The sequence below is a fragment of the Talpa occidentalis genome, unplaced genomic scaffold (genome assembly GCF_014898055.3).
Source record: "Talpa occidentalis isolate TD23 unplaced genomic scaffold, MPIMG_talOcc4v2.1 talOcc4.14, whole genome shotgun sequence".
Lineage (NCBI taxonomy): Eukaryota > Metazoa > Chordata > Mammalia > Eulipotyphla > Talpidae > Talpa > Talpa occidentalis.
Window position 1 is genome coordinate 25,392,754 of NW_023601433.1, and position 20,628 is coordinate 25,413,381.

The 20,628-nt window shown below is 45.8% G+C and overlaps 2 pseudogenes and 1 gene segment (V, D, J or C); all 3 read left to right on the forward strand.

The window, feature by feature from the left end:
- The first annotated feature begins 1,111 nt into the window (after nucleotides 1-1,111).
- On the forward strand, nucleotides 1,112-1,848 carry LOC129145685 (probable non-functional immunoglobulin lambda variable 5-48; annotated as a pseudogene).
- Nucleotides 1,849-10,783: 8,935 nt separating this feature from the next.
- Nucleotides 10,784-12,685, forward strand: LOC119244002 (immunoglobulin lambda variable 1-40-like; annotated as a pseudogene).
- A 173-nt stretch (nucleotides 12,686-12,858) lies between these two features.
- On the forward strand, nucleotides 12,859-18,649 carry LOC119244003 (immunoglobulin lambda variable 1-40-like). The segment is given in 4 exon segments: nucleotides 12,859-12,904; nucleotides 13,018-13,337; nucleotides 16,627-16,744; nucleotides 18,561-18,649. Coding segments are annotated over 4 exon segments (573 nt in total).
- Nucleotides 18,650-20,628: the final 1,979 nt, after the last annotated feature.

Genomic DNA, 20,628 nt, shown 5'->3' on the forward strand with positions numbered 1-20,628 from the left:
TAAAGAAGTATTGCAGCCCATCATAGGACCGACAATTTTTGTATGTCACCCAATGGTGATGTCAGCATTGGTCAGTGAAGGTAGTATCTGCTGAGATTCTCCTCTATAATGCCACTTTATAATTTAAATAGTATTTCATGGGGAAGTACTTGAGACAATGTAAATAGCTCTGCCCTTCATCATACATTTTGTTTTTTTGAATCTTAAAAATATTTTATTGTGATTTTTTAAAAGTACATCAGCACGAGTCAAAAGTTCAATTGCCATTTACTCATGAAAATAACCTTTAATTTCCTCAATTAAGATGGAATGTGTTTTTCCACCACAGACATGAGAGGATTCAGAAAAGCCTGAAAATCACTTACTCTACACATGACATTTGATATATTTGCCGAATTATGCACTGTATCCCATGGAGTTTATTCTTGGAAATCCCCACTCTGTGCTACCTACCTGAGCATCCTCTAATGCCCTTCACAGCTTCATTGACCATCCTCTGTGATACCTGACTTTTTGCACTTTGGGATGAATAATCTTGTATACTGTAACAAAAGAGTTGTAGTGTACATGCTTGTAGCTCCATGTGCAGGACTCTGGGAAGCAGAGCCCACAGTAATTAGTACATTATTCTGCAACTACAGCACTTGGGGATCAGAGCTGGGTGTGTGACTAGAGTCAGTGACTTGGTGACTGCAGACCCCAGCTGGCCTCAGGCCATGAGGAGTGTGTGCCTGTGACCAGCAGGTGAGGCTGCTGGACTATTGTGAAGGTTCCACACAACTGTAGAGTGAGGGCCATTCACTCAGAGAAGACTGGTCCTGGTGGCTGTGCTTGGGTTTCCTGATGGGACTCACCCACGGTGACCTGTCTGGCCTGGGGTAGTCCAGGTACAATTGGTTTCCCCAAGGACTTCCTCAAGAGGAGAAGCAAATATGCTTCCTTCTCAATGTGAAGTGTGAGCTGAGCTCCAGCACCAGGACTCAGGGAGGGGCTGGGCAGGCCCAGCTTGAAACACATTTGCATGCACAGCCCCTCCTGTGGCCCAGGGTTGGGAGAAAAGGAGGCCTGGGGCAGCCCAGCCCCACGTGGGGCCCAGGGGTCTGTGAGCACCATGGCCTGGACTCCTCTGCTGCTCCTACTCCTCTTTCAATGCACAGGTGGGGCAGGCCTCAGACACCCAGGTGTCCCTAATCTGAATCAATTTCTTGTACTTCTACTACACCAGCAGCTGCACCTTGTTTGTCCAGTTCATTCTGATGTGTCTGTGTCTGCAGGTTCCCTCTCCCAGCCTGTGCTGACTCAGCCGCCCGCCCTCTCTGCTTCTCCTGGAGCCACAGCCAGACTCACCTGCACCCTGAGCAGTGGATTCAGTGTTGGCAGCTATACCATACACTGGTACCAGCAGAAGCCAGGGAGCCCTCTCCGGTACCTCCTGTACTACTACTCAGACTCAGATAAACACCAGGGCCCGGGGTCCCCAGCCGCTTCTCTGGAGCCAAAGACGCCTCCGCCAATGCAGGCCTCCTGCTCATCTCTGGGCCGCAGCCTGAGGACGAGGCCGACAACTACTGTCAGATCAAGCACAGCGGTGCTTCTCCCTGTGACCCACACAGATGGGGAAGTGGGACAGAAACCTCAGCCTGCTCAGGGACCAAGTCCTCGACCCTCTCCAGTTTCAAATTACCTCAACACACTCATTGTACTTAGAGGAGCTTCCAGGCCCCAGTGTCTGTCCTGCCAGTTTTCTCTTCAGTGTGTCTGAACTCTCAGGAAACACAAAAACAACAGTGCCGTGATGATACAGAAATCTTGCCTCGTTCAGTGTTTAAAAATTCTGAATAAAATGATCTGGGCTTTTTGTTTGTTTTGTTTTGTCTTTTTTACTCTTCTTTTAAATAGGCCTCTGCCTTTCTGAGCTTCTTGGTCGAGCCCAGGACCACGGCAGGTGGAGCGTCCCCACAGCATGGACGCTGCTGCCCAGCGCTCAGAGCAGAGCCCCTCCTCCCCCCCAGCTCAGTGCTCAGAGCTGCCTGTACATTGTCCCAGGGTGAGTCATGAGGCAGGAGCTGTGGGGTGAGACCCCTGACAGGGAGGAACCCCAGCCCAGAGCTAATCACCCCCCCCACAGGCACCTGACCTTCAGTGTGAAGTCAGGAAGGGGCTAGACCTGGGGACAGGGGTGAGCCCCTGGGCTGAGGCTACAAATACTATGGGCGATGGTCAGGCCCTCACCCTCTCCTGTGGTCTTCAGGACTCACTCCCTCTCACGTGAGGGTTTGGAGGAAAGTGAGTGTGTTCTTGCTGGTCTTTCCATCCCCAAGAGTCTTGTCTCCAGGAGGAGAGTTCCCAGAGACCAGACCCTCTAAGCAAAACCTCATCTTCCTGTTCCTGATCATCCCACTCACTGGCTCGCTGCTCCTGCCACTCTCAACCAATCTCTTTAGCATGATAATGAAAGTACTAATTTTGCTGCAAATAATCTGTTCATGCATCCTTGAGTATGGGCATATTAAATGTGCTAATTTAACTATTTTCTCCATTTAATTTAACTGGTGTCACAGGAGTTGTAGTGAACCTCAGAGCAAGGGCTGCTGCCTATTTTAGGAAGCACCATTATATGTCTCAGCCCCATAATCCCCTTTTCCTAAGCCCTCTCAGGACAGCACCTCCACAGCAGCAACATTCCCCCAGGATGGAAATTTCTTCCTCACACAGAGGGAAATACTGGTGGACCACAGGCCTGGTTGTGGGTCAGGGGCAGGAGGAAGGCGGCTGTGTGCTCAAACACCCCCCAACCCCCCCACAGTGCTTCCTGAGATCTGAAGGCCCGCGGCTGTGGGTCCTGTGCCTTGGGGAAAAAAGTAAGAAAATGGACAGATTTTTCTTATTCCTGAAAATATGAACTTCTGATTCTGGTAACAGAGGTGCTGTCCTCTCACATGAGTCCTCACTACCTACAACACATCCTGCTCCAAGGTTAGTGTCTTCAAGACTCTCGTCCTTTACTCCAGCACCCAGGACAAGGGAGGGCCTTGGAGCTAGTCAGCTTCCTGGGAGGATTTCATGGCGCAAACAGCTCAGGGTGTGGAGAGAGCAGAGTGGGTCAGGGGCCCCTCAGCCTCGTCAGGTCACACAGACACACACACACACACACACACACACACACACACACCCCATTCTCTTCTTTCTCAGCATACATTGTCATGGGCAGAGGAGTCTGGGAGTTGCCTCTGTGCCTCCAGAAATCAGGGCTCCTCCTCTGCCCCCAGAGAGGTCCTCAGTGTCAGGATGTTCAGGAAGCTGACTTTCCCTCTGCAGGAGATCCCAGCCACATGGATGACACTTGTGCTGTATCAGGACCAGACAGAAAATATCCTGAGCAACAGTTCTGACCTACTGCCAGGTGCCCAGAGACCCAGGAGTGGGGTGTGTAAGGTGTGCAACTCTGACGCTGGAGTCACATGGGCCTTCACACGAGGGGACACAGGGGTGCCTTTCATGAGACAGAAGACAAAATAAACCAATGAACAGCAACTTTAACAACGTGAAGCATTTTTCGATCCTAAAGAGGGAGAGTACAGGGATGGCCGCAGAGTCTGGGGCAGAGACCCAGAAACTGGGGAAGCCTGGAGGCCGCTCGAGCTCAAGCAGCAACCAGGTGATGAGGCTGCAGGTCAAGGTGGACGCTGGGGAAGGGATAAGGAGCCATAGAGCCAAGACCCAGCTCTCACTCAGCAGACACGCTCTGGTGCATCAGTGGCGTTACGAAGGAGAAAAGTGCTACACTCCACCCTGAACCCCAAATTCCTTCTTATGGCTTCTGTGTGGATCTGCAGGCCCTGTCTCTCCCTGAACAGAGAACTCAGAGCACCAGACCCCAGGAGCAGAGGGAGAGGGGCTGGGGAGGGACTTCAAGGAGCCTCCTTCCATCAGGGATGCCCCATGGCCATGAGAGGGCACTGTGTGCAGAGACCTGGGAAAGCTCAGCCCTGAAATGTCACCCCAGCCCTGACATGGACCCCATGTGTGGGTCCCACCACACGTCTCCGATGTGGACCAACCAGAAGCTGTGAGTTGGCACATGCTGTGTCGTGGGGGGAGAACATTTGCACACTGGTCCCGTGCCCCCCCCCCAGGAGCAGGAGGGCTAATGAAAGCCTGGAGGCTGCTGTGTGCTGTGGGGTCTGGGACAGCCCAGCCCTGGGGTGACTGCACCATGACCTGGGCTCCTCTCATGCTCACACTCCTGCATGCTCACACTCCTGGCTACTGCACAGGAGTAGCCGGGGCGGGGTTTGGGTGGGGATGGTCCTGGGCTGGGTGGGAAAAGCCAAACTGCCCTTCCACAACCTGTCTTCTCTCCTGACCTTGGAATCCCATCAGTTTTCAAGGGCTACATGTCAGACTGCGGTGATTCAGGAAACTTCTTTGACCAGAAATCCTTCTTTGACCACCCTCCCCTGTGGCTGCAGGGCTGGGGCATCACCACCAGTAACTATGCCAGAGGGGTCTAAGCCATTTGCATGGACAGCCACCTTGTGGCAGAGAGGAGAAGACTAGGAGGCCTGGTGCAGCCAGCCCCACTGTGGAGAGCAGAGTGCTGTGAGCACCGTGTGCTGTGCACCCCTAGTCCTTTGCCCTTCTCTTACTGCCCAGATGACCGGATATGGGTCAAGAAAAGGGCCCTGGGAAGATGCTCAGTGCTTGCAGGGCCTGGCGGTTCCTGTCTCCAAGGCCCAGGTGAGCCATATCAGACGAGCCATGGCCTCGTCTGGCTCCAGGGCAGAAGGGCTTGAGCCTGGTTCACAGGAGGAGAGCAGGTGGGATGCGCAGAATGAAGGGCCCCTGTGTCATCCGGAGGGGAGGAAAGGGAGAGATGAGGGTCCCTGTCCCAGCTGGGGGACATGGTCAGAGCTCTGGGCACATCTCCACCAAGGCCTGGAGCCCTCTCCTCTGCTCCCTCTTCACTCACGGCACAGGGGCTGGATTCGGGGTTCAGGTGAAGGTCCTAGGAGGATAATTGGATCTTTCTTCCTCCTTCGTGAGGAGCCTGCTAAGCAGCTGGGCTGAGTCTCCATCTTTACGAGTCTTTGTATCATTGAAATGACTCATATATGTGATGGCTCATTGATTTATTAATCTGTTATTGAAACCTTTTATAACGTGTGTATTAAACCATTTGCATCGATAATTAACATTATTCGTCTATTAATATTGCTTTTCTGTGTAAATTGCTGCTTAGGCATACTTACCACTGTTAGAACTGCTTTGAAAAGATGTTGATTTTTCATTTTATGGGAATAAAACCCATGAAATGAAGAAAACTGGACCAGTGTGAGCTCTGAGATTTTGTTGCGGTTTCCTGTGAAATTATCTGCATTTTATGCTATTGGGTGGAATTGTTCCTTAATAACATTCCCTATTCATTCAAATGAAATCAACATGGTTTTTAATTATGTTTCTCTTGAATCTGACTTCCTAGGAAAGAACATTTAACTTTTTTTTTATTTTATTTTTATATTCCCCATACAATTGCAACCCCCCCATTTTGACCCAATCCTCCCCTCCCACCCCGCCCCCCTAAAAGTCTCTCTGGTTCATAGTTTTTTGTTGATTTTGATTTTCGTTTTCTTATAGTTATTCTTTTTCCTGGTCCCTTATTTAAGTTTTCTAGATTCCTGCTATGAGTGAGACCATCCGTATTTTTCTTTTTCTTTTTGGCTTATTTCGCTGAGCATGATCCCTTCCAGCTCCATCCATGTTGCTGCAAATTGCATGTGTTTATCTTTTTTGAATGCTGAGTAATATTCCATGGTGTATATGTACCACATCTTCTTGATCCAGTCATCTATTTTTGGGCATTTGGGTTGTTTCCAAAGCTTAACCATTGTACATAGTGCTGCTATAAACATAGGGGTGCAGGTGCTCTTTGGAATTAATGTTTCTGTGTCCTTTGGGTAAATACCTAGGAGTGATTGCTGGATCATATGGCAGCTCTATCTTTAGTAGGTCGAGGAATCTCCACACAGCTCTCCATAGTGGTTGGACCAGTTTGCACTCCCACCAGCAGTGCAGGAGAGTTCCTTTTTCTCCACATCCTACCAACATTGGTTGTTGCTAGTTTTTTTTTTTAATATGTGCCATTCTCACTGGTGTGAGATGGTATCTCATGGTAGTTTTGATTTGCATTTCCCTGATGACAAGTGATGTTGAACATTTTTCCATATGCCTGTTGGCCATTTGTATTTCCTCTTTCAAGAAGTTTCTTTTTAGCTCTTCTGCCCATTTTTTGACTGGATTATTTTCTTTGTTTTTGTTGAGTCTCGTCAGCTCTTTGTAGATTTTTGTGATTAGTCCTTTATCGTTAGTGTTGTGTGAAAAAATTTCCTCCCAGTTTGTGGTGTTTCTCTTTGTTTTGGTTACTGTCTGTTCTGCTGTGCAAAAGCTCTCTAATTTAATGTAGTCCCAGCTGTTTATCTTTGCCTTCACTATCACTGCTTTGGGCGATGTGTCTGTAAAGATGTCTTTGAGGTGCATGTCATGTAGTTTTTCACCTGTATTTCCTTCCATATACTTTATGGTTTCAGGTCTTATGTCTAGTTCTTACATCCATTTTGAGTTGGTTTTTGTGCATGGTGTGAGGTAGTAGTCAAGCTTCATTCTTTTGCATGTAGCCACCCAGTTTTCCCAGCACCATTTATTGAACAAACTTTCTTTCCTTTCTTCTACTGGCTTTAGGGTTTTTTTTGTTGTTCTTGTTCTAGATGTTTGAGATGTGAAGTTAGGTTGTTTCTTTGAGTTCTTTCTTGTTTGTTGATGTGAGCCTGTATTGCTTTATATTTTCCTCTAATACTACTTTTGCTGCATCCCACACATTCTGGAAAGTGGTGTCCTCCTTGTCATTCAACTCAAAGTATTTTTTACTTTCTTCTTTGATCTCCTCATTGGTCCAGTGGTCTTCCAGTAGTGTGGATTTCAATCTCCATGAAATGGGAAGGTTCCTTGTTTTCTTTTCATGATTTTTTTCTAGCTTAATGCCTTTATGATCAGAGAAGATAGTTGAAATGATTTGGATTTTTGTAACTGTTGATGTTTCTCTTGTGGCCCAGTATGTGATAGATTCTGGAGAATGATCTGTGTGCATTTGAAAAAAACGTGTACTCGGATTTTTGGGGTGCAGTGTCCTATAGATGTCTGATATGTCCATGAGTTCTATGTCTTTTTAGGGCTCTAGTGTCTTTGTTTATTTTTTGTCTCGTTGATCTGTCCATCGGTGAGAGTGGGGTGTTGAAGTCTCCCACTCTATATGTATTTTCTTTAATATCTGTTTTCAGAGCTGATAATAATTATCTATTATATTTTGGTGCCTTTCATTTGGTGAGTATATTTTGAAGAGTTATATCTTCCTGATGTATTGTTCCCTTGATCATAATGTAGTGCCCATTTATGTCTCTTTTTACTTTTTTTTTTATTTGAAGTCTATTTCATATGATATAAGTATGGCGGTTCCTACCTTCTTTTTTGGTCCATTTGCTTGTAGGATTGTTTCCCAACCTTTTCCTTTCAGTCTGTTTTATCTTTTGTGGTTAAATGTGTTTCCTGGAGAAAGCAGAAGGTTAGATTTTGTTTTTTAATGCAGCCTGCTACTCTGTGTCTTTCTATTGATGAGTTTAATCCATTTACATTTAGAATTAATATTGATATGTTGGCATCTGTGTTTGACATTTTGTTTGTCTTTTTTGTGATTTTATTCCTTGCTTTATCCTGTTCTTCTTGTTCATTCCTCGGTTGGTTTTGACTTTAGGACTTCTTGTAGAATTTTTTGGAGTGGGGGTTTAGTTGTAATGAATTTGTGGAGTTTCTGTTTTTCTGAGAAGGTCCATATTTTTTCTTCATAGAAGAAGGAGAGCTTTGCAGGGTAGAGTATTCTTGGCTGGCATTTGCTGTCTTGTAGTTTGCTGAATATGTTACTCCATTCTCTTCTTGCCTGTAATGTTTCTTCGGAGAAGTCAGAAGTTATTGGTCTGATTGGAAGACCTGATTGGTCTTCCTTTGTAAGTTATCTGTTTCTTCCCCCTTGCCAGTTTCATTATTTTTTCCTTGTCTTGGGCTCTTGCAAGCTTTACTACTAGGTGTCTTGCTATAGTTTTCTTTTCATTATGGTAATTGGGGGTTCTTCTTGCTTCTTGTATGTCTATATTTATGTCCTTTTTCATGCTTGGGAAGTTTTCTTCAATTATCTCCTTGAATAATTTCTCAGTTCCTTTGTCTCTCTCCTCACCTTCTGGAATGCCTATAACTCTTACATTTCCTCTCTTCATGGAGTCTGATAATTGTCTAAGAGTCTCCTCATACTGCTTCATTTGCACTTCTCTCTCCTTTTCTCTTTTGACTCTTGTTATTTCTGTATCTTCGATAGTACTAATCTGTTCTTCCATTTCATCGATTCTGTTTTCATTGCTCTTCCCAGAGTTCTTTATCTCCTCTAGTAATCTTTTTATCTCCTGCATTTCTTTTCTTTCCTTTCTTAAGGTCTCAATTTAATTCTTCAGTTCAGTGATTATTTGTCTCAAATCATTTTTTTCTTATTTGTTTTCTTTCTGCTTTTTAATCAGGATGATTATTAAATCTCTATCTGATAGGCTGAGAAGTTCTTCCATGTCATTGTTGAGCTCTGGTGATTGTATTTCTTTTTGTGGTGTGTCCTCCTGCGGGCTTGCTTGGTTGTTTATATTTTTTCTTCTCCCTGTTGTTTGCTTTCTAATTAGCTCTATGCGTTGGGGCGTTGTGTCACTGGTGTTGGCGGGCATCTCTTTGGAGTGCTGCTTTAGGGGTGTCAGAAACTGTTTACCAGACTGAGACCAGCACTGGTAGGCCAAACCTCCACCAGGGTGTTGATGCTGTGTTGCTGGCCTCTGTCCCTTACAGTTCCCTCCCTCTGTATTTACTCAGTTCCAACAGGGAATCAGCTAGTTGGTGATTTAGTTCTGGTCACGAGGTGGCGCCAGAGACCCTCACTTGCTGACCTGTGCTTTTTCCCAGTGGTTCTCTGAGTAGGGGGGAGGGGGTAAAGGGAGCACCTCAACACAGGCGCTCTTATTCAAGTTGTGTGCTGTGTTTGCCCGTGTTCATCTAGTGTTGTGCCCACAGCTGTGTGGATCCCATGCCCTGAATACGCAATCTAGGTCTCAGTTCCAGGGCTATCAGATCCAAAGTGCTGGCTGTCACCCTGTGCAGTGCCTGCTGCTATGGCGCATCCCACACCCTGGATCCTGTGCCTAGCTCTCAGTTCCAGGATGGGGTCTTGCTCCAAGTCTTATTTCTCCCCCGTTTGCATGGCCCACCCTCTCTCAGCGCCTGAGGGTGTTTTTGGGATCCTTGGTTTCCAACTATAGGGTGTTGGTGATTTTTTTTCTGGTCGCTAGGTGGCACCAGAGATCTTTCCTAGTGTCCTTTGGGAACTGCTTTTTTACCTTGTGGGTCCCGGGGAACAGAGTGGGTGTGGTGTGGAGAGCCTCAGCGGCATGGGGGTGCTGTGTCTGCCCTGTGCCCCACCGTCGTGGGGATCCCACACCCCGCATTTCATGCCCTGGGTCTCAGTTCCAAAGCCCTCAGGTCCAGGACGCGGGCTGTAGCCCAGTGAAGTGTCCGCAGAAATGGCGCCTTTTGCACCCCGCTCCTGTGTCTGGGTGCCTGGTTTCTGATTACTCAGTGAGGGAGATTCACCTCAATGAGGGCTCTCGCGCATCTCCCCACAAGCCTAGGTCCCAGGCGCAGGGACCTGGGCATCCGCGATCCGTGTATACTTTTCAAGTGTGCCACTTTTCTGCACAAGCTTACCGGCTGGCCTTGGGCTATTTGTAGGTCTCCTGGGAGTCTTTGTTTTTCTCTAATGGCGCCCAGAGCTGTTTGTTTGCTCACCTCCATGGTGATTCCTGCATGAACATTTAACTCTTTATTAGAGAGTATCCTTACCTTTTGTTGTCATTATTACCACACATGACCAGTAGGGGGTGATGCAAGACATTTTATTGTGCTACAAAATAAGAAATTAAAAGTCAAATAAATTTATGTAGCAGTGGTTGGAAATTCCTATTTTAACACACACTGCATGGAAAAATAGCCATTTCCCCATACCTAACACATATATTAATGAGGTAATATCATCTTTATATTACATTATTTTCTAGGGACAAAAACTTCAGGGTGTTATTCATGACACATTATATCCCACAGATGAAAACTCCATGTGAGAGTGAGAAGTTAGCATAACCATGTGCAACACTAGGGGCCACACGGTTTGCATAAGTCAGGGCATGATGTGTGAGTGGAGCTCCCGTTGTGTGAGCTGCAGAATTAAATTGCTCTCTCAGGGCTATGGGCCCTGGTGAGTGTGTACCCCAACACCAGCCAGGGGTGCTGTGGGACTGCCCTGTGGACCCTACATTGCTGATCATTGAGGACTATTCCCTCAGAGGAGCTTGGGCCTGGAACTGGGCCTGGGATCCCTGATTGGAACACAGAGCTGTGTCTTCCCTGGCCTGACACAGTCCCCTGAGCAGTGACATTGTTGGTGGTAGCAGGTGCTTCATCCCAGAGCTCTCCCAAGGGATAACAAAAACCTCCCTCCTCCTGAGTGTGGGGTGTGAGCTGAACCCCAGCACCAGGACTCAGGGAGGGCCTGGAACCCATTTGCATGCACAGCCCTTCATGGCAGAGGGTGGGGAAGAAAAGGAGGCCTGGGGCAGCCCAGCCCCATGTGGAGCTCAGAGGTGTGAGCGCAATGGCCTGGAAACCTCTGTTCATAGTGCTCATCTCTCACTGCACAGGTGAGGATCCAGGGGGCCCAACTATTCCTCTTGTCTCTATACCCTGGCATCACCCTCTCTGTAACTCTCCCCATTCCTGGATCCTGGGCCCAGTCTGAGCTGACTCAGCCGTCCTCAGTGTCTGGGGCGCTGGACCAGAGCATCGTCATCCCCTTTGTTGGAAGCAGCTCCAACATCGGGGGTTATAATGTGCAATGGTACCAACAGCTCCCAGGAACAACCCCCAAACTCCTGATATATGACAGTAACAAGTGACCCTCAGGGGTCCCGGGTCGATTCTCAGGCTCCATGTCTGGCACCTCGGGCTCGCTGGCCATCACTGGGCTCCAGACTGAGGACGAGTCTGAGTACCACTGCCAGTCACAAAGCAGCACGTGGGGTGTTGCACTGTGCTCCAGGCCTGTGGGGAAGTGAGGCAGGAACCCCTCAGATGGGGCTTAATCTGCACACCTTCTAACAACACAGCTGTTCCCAATTTGTTTGGTCAAAAGTGGCGGGACCTCTGTTTGTCAGCAGGTGCTTACTCCAGGGCTCTCCCAAGGGGTGAAGCAAATCCACCTCCTGCTCAGTGTGGCGTGTGAGCTGAACTGCAGCACCAGGGCTCAGGGAGTTGCTGAGCACAGATCCTTGATGTGAAACAGGCACCCTGGGGATAGTTCCCGAGGGGTGGGCTGGTCGCCTAGGGCCACCATAACAACCACAGGATGGGAGGGTTAATCAAGAGTGATTCATTTGTTCCCACTGCTGGAGTCTGGAAGCCCAATATCAGGAGTCGGCAGGTTTGGATTCTCCTGGAATCTCTCTGCTGGGTTTTAATGGCTGTGTCTCACGGTGACCCCACATGGGCTTTTCTGTGGGCCTCACCCCTGGTGCTCCTTCTCTTCTTATAAAGTCACCTGCTCTTCTCAATGAGGACATCATCCTCATGACTGTCTTTATCTGAATCATCTTCTTTGATGCCTCGTCGCAAATACTGTCACACTGAGGTTTAGGTTTCCACACAGGACACTGGGGGATACAGTCATTGATATCAAGGGGTTGGGCAGCACCAGGGGCACAGCGTCCACCAGCAACTTGGGGGAGCTGGCTCCCGGATGGAGTGCATCCACACACTTACTGAACACCCAGTAGGTCCCAGACTTCAACAGCATAATCCATTAAAAAATAATTTGGACATCACCAATAAAAAATTCATTCTTCTGTCTCCCTAGTGTGAATTAGTAAAATTATCTAAAAATTAAATTAAGATTAAATTACCTAAAAATAGAGGGTGAATATGCAAATTAATTTATAGGAGAGGAGTTGGAGTGCACTGCTTCAATACATGTGATTTTTGGAATACTGAAATGTATCCAAATTCTAATTTGTGTACCAATGCAAGCATATGATGCTTGCAGTATCTTCTCTAGTCATAAAATTTAAGCAGTCATTTATGCCCATGCTGCATCTTTTTACACCAGGTCGCCACTGAGCGTGGGGGCGCCTCAGTGACCCTGTGCAGCACAATGTTTCTCACAGCCTGTGAGTCAGTCCCAGGAGTGTGACCTACACTGTGACCTGGTGATCACAGGCAGCAGCTGGGCTCCCTGGACTTCAGTGCTGGTGAGTGTGTGCCCTTCAGCCAGCAGGGGGCGCTGTGGAACGATCCTGTGCACCCTACACTCTTGCTCAATGAGGATATTTATACAGATGTGTCTGGGCCTAGGGGCTGGACCCTGGGCTCCAAGATGGGGACTAAGCAGCTGTGTCCTATTGACAAAGTTGCAGTACTGAGCAGGGACTTCTGGGTGGGGTCAGCAGGTGCTTCCTCCCAGGGTTCTCACAATCAAAACCCCTCCTCCTTGTATGTGGTATGAGCTGAGCTCCAGCCCCAGTGCATAGGCAGGGGCTGAGCAGACTCCATTTGCATGAACCCCATTTGCATAAACCCCACTTGCATGAACAGCCCCTCCTGTGGCAGAGCCTGAAGAAGAAAAGGAGGCCTGGGCAAGGCCAGCTGAACTGTGGGTCTCAGGGCCCTGTGAGCACCATGGCCTGGTCCCCTCTGCTCCTCATGCTCCTCTCTCATTGCACAGGTAATTGGCTATGGGGAGCAGGAAGGGAGCCTGGGAAGATGCTTGGGGCCCTGCCTCCTCTTCTGGTCTGTAGATCCCAGCAAAAACCAACTCCTTGTCTCTCCCCCTTCCAGGATCCTGGGCCCAGTCTGTGCTGACTCAGCCACAATCAGTGTCTGGGAACCTGGGCCAGAGGGTCTCCCTCTCCTGCACTGGAAGCAGCTCCAACATTGGGACTTACAGTGTGGCCTGGCTCCAACAGCTCCCAGGAACAGCCCCCAAACTCCTGATACATGGTACCAGCAATCGACCTGCGGGGATCCCTGATCGATTCTCTGGCTCCAAGTCTGGCAGCTCAGCCACCCTGACCATGGCTGGTCTCCAGCCTGACGACGAGGCTGATTATTACTGCCAGAGCTATGACTACAGTCTCAGTGGCCCCCCCTTGCTCCAGGCCTGTGGGGACATGAGACACAAACCCCCTTTCTCTTCTGCCAAGAGCAGGCACCCCTGGCAGCTGCTGCTGAGGCTCAGCCTGGGGCTCTGCTCCTTCTTGCTGCTGTCCTGGCCCAGGCTCCTCCAGGGCCCCCCTGGGGCAGGCCCCTCCCTCCCTCTGTCCTCAGAGTCACTCCCAGCAGCACATCCCTAGGTGAGGGGTCTCCATGGAGACAGAGTCCTGTCCTCTCAGGTTAGGTCTGGTTGCTTTCAGCTGGTTTATATTCATTTTTTCCCATTATTAAAATGAATGAATCAATTTCTGTGCCCTTGAGTGTATCACTGGATCTCACACCCTCCCTGCTGTGCCTGCAGGACAGTCAGCCCTGCTGCAGCTGCATCTTACTCATCTAACACTAACCAGTGGGGAGTAGCTTTTCGAATTGTATGATTTTTGGTGAAAAGGAATCAGTTTCAAGTTATACATTTATAAAAAGGACTCTAAATATTTTGTCCAGAGAAAATCCTCAAGTGACTTTATAACAACTTTTTCATAATCATCAAAAAATGAAAATAAATGAAAATCTGCACAGGATGTTTGTTGGAGCTTTAGATCTGATCACTAACACTGGAATCAACTGGGATGGCCTCACAAAGTGGCATTTGTGTACCATGGGATAATTTTCAGAGGGAAGACAAATGAACTATACAGTTACAGCGTTTATTGCTGTATACATATATCAATTTACTTGATTTACACACATTTTTGATTTATTGATATATACTATATCATATATATATTTTATTGATCGTGTATATCAATAAATCATGTTGCTAAGGACAAGAAAAATAACTGAAAAGCTAAACCGTGTAGGACTTCAAGTAGCTCACCCCACAGTCTGGTTCCACCTGCTGCTATTAAGTGGTTTGTTCACTCCCTGATGTTATTTGTAGTAAACACTCTGTTTCAAGTATCAATCCTTGCCACCAATCAGTGTTTCTGTTTATGGAAACCAGCTGAGGGCAGGAACGACCCCTGCTCTGCTGAGAGTGACAGCGCAGAACAGGAGCCTGAAGGCCGAGGAGGGGGATTCCTCAGGGCTCCCCATCACAGCCACCTCCACTCCCCTGACGCTCCCAGGACAAGGCGTTTGTGGTCTGTTCCTGGGCAGCAGCCAAGGGCACACCTCTTCAGTATAAGATGAAGGATTCCTGGGATCTAATACCCAGCTTGCTGCCTATCATCCATCACACCTTAGAGAGTAGGTTGAACTTGCTAGGATAGCAGCTTCTAATAATTCCTACCAATACATAAATAAATAAATAAATAAATAAATAAATATAATATATATAAAGGTAAAGATGTGTTAATTAATGTGATTGTGGTAACTTTTTCCACAATGTGTATGTCCGTTAAATCATCACATTGTGCACCATAAATATATCTCAGTTTGTCTGGAGACCATATAACATTGGAAATCCAATTTTAAAAGTTATATTTCTCTTAAAATTTATCACGTCATTGTAATTCATCTCTCATCAAATTTGCATCTTTCCTACCTTCCTATGTTCACTTTGCCAAGTGCAGGTACTGACTGAACGCTCCATCTTTAAGAATTTGTTGATGATATTCTTTCTCATTGTAGGTGAATGGTTGACAATGCACTGAGAATCTAATCAAAAAACATCACACTGTGTCCTAGGTAAATTTCTCTGCTGGATGATGGGAGGGAAAAAATTATATATTATATATATATATATATGTAATATATGTAATAATCACACGTCTCTGTATCTGTTTATATACATGTATATATATATGTATAAATCTGTATATATAAATCTATATATGTATAAATGTGTGTATATATATACTTATTCAAAATACAGTATGTTAGATAATGCACAAAATATTTAGTATTAAAATATGTTTCAGGCCTCCCTGGTGGTGCAAGGCGTTAAGACGCAACCTATGAAATTAGCTTCAGCCACTGCAGCACGAGTTCAATCCCCGGCCAGAGAGTAACCCATATGGCGCAGCAGACCTCTCCTAACTTGTCCGCTGCTCCCTTCTGCAGTGTATTTCAGTCAATCTGCCTGTTCTGTTCCCTGTTCTGTCTCTGGTAAATCCTCTCACCCCTCACCCCTCAGGCTTGTACCCAGCTCTTGTATGAATAAATAAATTTAAAAAAATATGTCTCTATGTTTTTTTGATCTGTGGAGGAGAACTAGCCATGGGGAAGAGGTAACCGCACACAAAATTCATGGAACAAGAGAAAAGTTAGGATAATGTGAAGGTCTTGCCAAATTTAAAACATCAGAGCTATTCATGGTATGAAATGCTACAGCACACATGCCCTCCAAAGCCACTCCACTGCTAATACCAACAGAAACACACATACACATGGATGCTCACACTTGATAAAGGAACCACAGACAGGTAGGCAGCCACATGAGAGGGAAGTAGGTAGGTAGGTAGGTAGATGGAGAGGGAGGAAAGGCAAACAGGAGAAAGCACGTTTCCTAAAGTTTCCTGGAAAGGTTCCTGGTGGGACAATGAGAGGCAGCTGCACAGAGGCCCTGAGCTCCTCAAATCAGCCCCTCACATGGCTCATCCAATCTAATGCATTGTTCACTGTCACTTTCTGACCCAAGGGTATCCCATGGGAGAGAAGATGCTGTGACACTCCCTTTACTGTCACTTAGCCATGACTCAGTGCCTCCAATCCAACCCTTCCATCTGGGGGTCTCATTCCTCACCCTTCAGTCCTCATCTCTCCCTCCCACCAGGTCTCAGCTCCATCCTCACATGCTGCCCACTTCTGGAGTCCCAACACTTAGTTCCCAGATTTCCAGCCCAGTGTCACCTGGGACAGCAACAGATGGGTCTAGAGCAGCTGAGGATGAAGAACAGCCTCTTGTCAATACCTTCTCCCTGTTACTGTTGATGGACCCACATAGCCCACCAGGACTGACCTGGCAGGAATACAGGGGAGGGTCCAGAACCCTCAATTAGCCTCAATAAGAAAGTGAGCGGTGGAAGAGGCAGAGCACCTCCTCCTTCCCAAACAATGAGATTGTGCTGGTCTCAGCCCTTTGTCCTTCTGCTGAGCTTAAAGCAGGACAAATTCTCCCTAAGGGATCAGTTTTCAGGGCCCAATCTCCACTATGTAAACTAGTGAATGGGTAGTCAGGAAGCCCAACATCTGAGGACGCCACTCTAGGGAAAAACAACAATAAGGGTTTTTAACCAACAGGAGAAAAATAGAGATTCTAAGGCCACAGAGGCCAGCTCTCATCCTGGATAGCGCATCCACGTCCTGATTCCCAAGGCCATTCATGCAAGATGCTGCTGCTCTATCAACGAGGGCATGGAGCTAGAGGCACACCAGCAAGCAGTGGGCCAGGATCTGGAGATGCTCACAGGTAGGGTCGCTGAGATGATGCCACAACAGCCCACAGCAACAGTCTGAAGGTCGGGATGGACAGCGCTAGTCACTGGACCAGACAGCCATGGAGGCGACAAAACCAGGAGGCAGCACTGGACGATGAGATACACTGTGTTAGCAGCTCGCAAAGGATGCCCAGACACAGAGAGCCAGTCACCTGTCAACAGTGCTGGGTAGCACTGGCCAGTAGTGCTGGTCACTACCAGTCAGAAGGGGGCAGTGTCAGGTCTACCAGTATTAGCAGTTCTTTGTGAGTTGTTGGCCCACAACAACAGCAAACAGCTCTTTTCAGTATATCATATATTATTAATACAATATATTGTGGATAGAAATATTATATAATATCATATAAATATTATATATAATATAAATATAATATATAATGTAAGTATGCTATATTTATATAAAATGATATAAATACATATTAATATATTAAGCGTTTCTGGGAGATGGGTTTAGCTATAAATATATATTTTAAAATATATATAATGTTACTAATGTTTATATTTCAAGTAGTGTGAAATCATTTCTTTTAATTACTTTGTTCTCTATACTATGTATCTGATGCATACATGCTTGAAATAATATTCACCTAATACAATTATCGTAATTTCTACAGGATAAGCTTTGGAGTAAGTTTTTCAAACATTTTTGGTACTTTTAAATCTGACTTAAGTCATGAAAATGAGTTTGAGGTGTTTAAAAAAAAAAACAATGAAAAAACTTATTAGTAAAGAAAAGACATATAAGAATTTAGGCAAAAACTTTTGAATTTTACTTGACGTCTTTATGTTGTAAAGATTTCAAATTATTTTTTTAAAACCCCTGAATTTTAAGGGAAGTGTACCCAGACACACAATGCTTCAGGCTCTTTTTATACAGCTGCAATTTTTTATGCAGCTGGTATTTTAAGATCAACTGGTAATTTTCATCTTCTCAACTAATGTTTCATCAAATAACTTCCTTGTTTCTCCCAAAACTTCCATTCACACCAAGGAACCCCCTACATCAACCCCTTCTTCATCCAGTGTTTCAGGAGAATTATCCCCACCAGAGAAATCCTGGTTTTTGTTTCAAGCATGGTTTCTTCCTAAATCATTGCATTGCAGCCTCTAAGGTACAAAGCACCCCAATGCTCCCCACCAGACAATCTTATCCCTGGGGATACTGGATGGGTTGACTCAACAGTAGTAAATGCTGAGGCCTCTGGATCAAAGATACACAAGAAGAGAACACCCATCTCTGAGGTAGGTGTGTCTACATTATCAGTCACTGAAAATACGTGTATCCTAAGTTGTTTTATGCGTTTTAAAAACATTGGGGAGCCATTACAGTCTTATAGAGGAACATTCAGCTTTTCATTCTCCAAGGGCCTTTTGTGTCAGTGTGGTGTTACAGTATTTGAAATGATTTAACAAGTAAGTGCATTGGAAGAACTAGGTCACAGGGCAGAATAACAGAGTGACCTGGGTTTGATTTTGGGCTTTGTCACTGACTAACTGGTAATCTTAATCTCGGGGAGATCATCTTACTACTCCTGAGGTTCAGTTTCCCCTTCTCTAACCTGGAGACTGTAATACCTACTCAGAGAAATATTTCTAGTGCTCCCTAGTAGCTGGTTCTTCTCTCATTCTCAAACACGCTGCATCTGTATATCTTCCTCCCTCACAGTGAGAGGGTCCACAGCGCAGGGTGATGGGTTCTGAGGCTGAGGAAAGCACTTTTGCAGCCTTCAAAGTTTCCCTTTGGCTCGTTCTCTTTTTCACTTTGCTCTCTTTTGCTTTCTCTCAAAGAATCGAGGTCCCTATTAGCAAGACAAACCCACGGGATTGAAGAAGGCTTGGCAACATGGGCATCCCCCCATCAGCCTTGGACTTTGTGAGAGCGAGAAAAAGTTTAATTTTAAGGCTCCAAGGGCTTGCCATTTTTTGTCACAGGGCCCAAGCGCAGCCTGACCTGACAAAAAGTGAGAAAGTTAAGTCAGATGCTAAAAAGTGGGGGTGTTGAGAAAATGGATGTGAATTCATGATGTACGTCAGTAGCGACATACCTGGCAAACATGTGGGTGCTTGGAAGACAGACTACTCAGGAAGGAGCATGTAGCTCTGGGGAGAGATGGAAAGACACGCCTTAGCTGTTGGTGTTACAGGTGAATAACGACATTTGATAAGGTATTACAAGAAAGAGATGAGTCTGGAAAAAAATTGTTTGCAAGCCATAATAAGAATAGAGAGAGGGCCTCCCTGGTGGCGCAAGGGTTTAAGCACAGCACTATGAAGCTATCCACAGCCACTGCAATGCAAGTTCAATCCCCGGCCAGCGAGCCACCCACAAGGCCCAGTGGACCTCTCTTGATTTGCCCGCTGCTCCCCTCAGCAGTGTATTTCAGAAGATCTGCCTATTCTGCTCCCCACTCTGTCTCTAGTGAATCCTCCCACCCCCTGTATCTCTGGCCTGCACCCTAGCTCTTGCATGCATAAATAAATCTTTACCAAAAAAAAATAAAATATGAAGAGAGAGAGAGCCAAGAAATGTCAGGTTTTCAATGTTGAAACAACATTTGCATTTAGACACCAAACAGAGATAAAAGTTTAAAAGATTTTAAGGGACAAAGGTAGATGAAAGAATAATATTCCTACATATTGTCGAAGGGTCTCATCACTGAGGGTAAAGGCAAAATTAAGGATGTAGTTCCAGACAGAAGTCTGGCTGCCTTGAAGAGGCAGCCCCCACGTGATGTGGAAACACAAGCTAATGGGATGTAGCAATTTTTTCTATTTTGGCCAAGGGAGCAGTCTCCCCCATGTGAAGGTAATTAGGGTGTACACTGCAATAGAGAGTTTTAAAACAGTCAGCCTGATATTTTATCATCTTCATGTGCCACTAATTCTATGCCAAGTCAGTGATAAAACCCTCATCCCCGCTGGGATTGACTGAACCTGTTCCATTGCTGACACCATTAGGATGAAGGTAAAGATAAGAGCAAATCAGTATTTCAGGCTGGAAAACTTTGTAATCAAAGACTAAGCTTTAGAGTTGGGCTGCTTGAAAATCTACAAGCCTGAGATCCAAGCACCAGGTGACTGTTTGAGACCAAATCCTCAGCCCTTCAATATCCAGCAGTTGGGAACTGGACATAGAAAGTTTCTCTCGGTCTCAAAGGACATACATCCCCATATCCCTAAGATAAGGCCAAGGGAAGGAACAGCCAAGAGGAAACTCCCAAAGGGCAAAACATCTGCTCTCAAAAGAGAGGCTGGCCCAAGTTACCCCAAAGAGAAGTGCGAGGTCGTATAATGTCCCGTATGCATTTGGAATGATTAGCATGGTGCAGGTTTTAATATTCCCTATAGCTGTATGATGCAGTAGCTATGCATTTTAATACATGTGAGGTACTCTACATATCCTATATAAATATGTCACAATATGTAAATTGGTCACATTTGTTAGCTGTATGTTTTAGAAATTTCATAACTTCACTATTTTTTTATCTGTTTGTTCTATCAAATATTGAGGTGTTTATCAAGTTAGGGTTTGTCTTATTTCTCATAATTCTGTCAAATTTCCTCTATACATTTTGATGTTATTATCATACAAACATTTAAAATTATTGTATTTTTACACCATTTTCACATAAAAATGTCCTCGTTGTTTCTAATGTTTGCTGTCTTAGAGTCTACTTGGTCTTTATTAGTCTATGTATATTTAACTTTCATTTAATGTACATATGGTATTTGTTTTATGATTCTTTTGTCTGCAACGTTTTTGTGTCCTTATATTTAACGGTATTTCTCATAGAATATGTGTCTTTATGGACTCTATTTCACTGCATGTTGTACATTTACATATAATGAAATTATA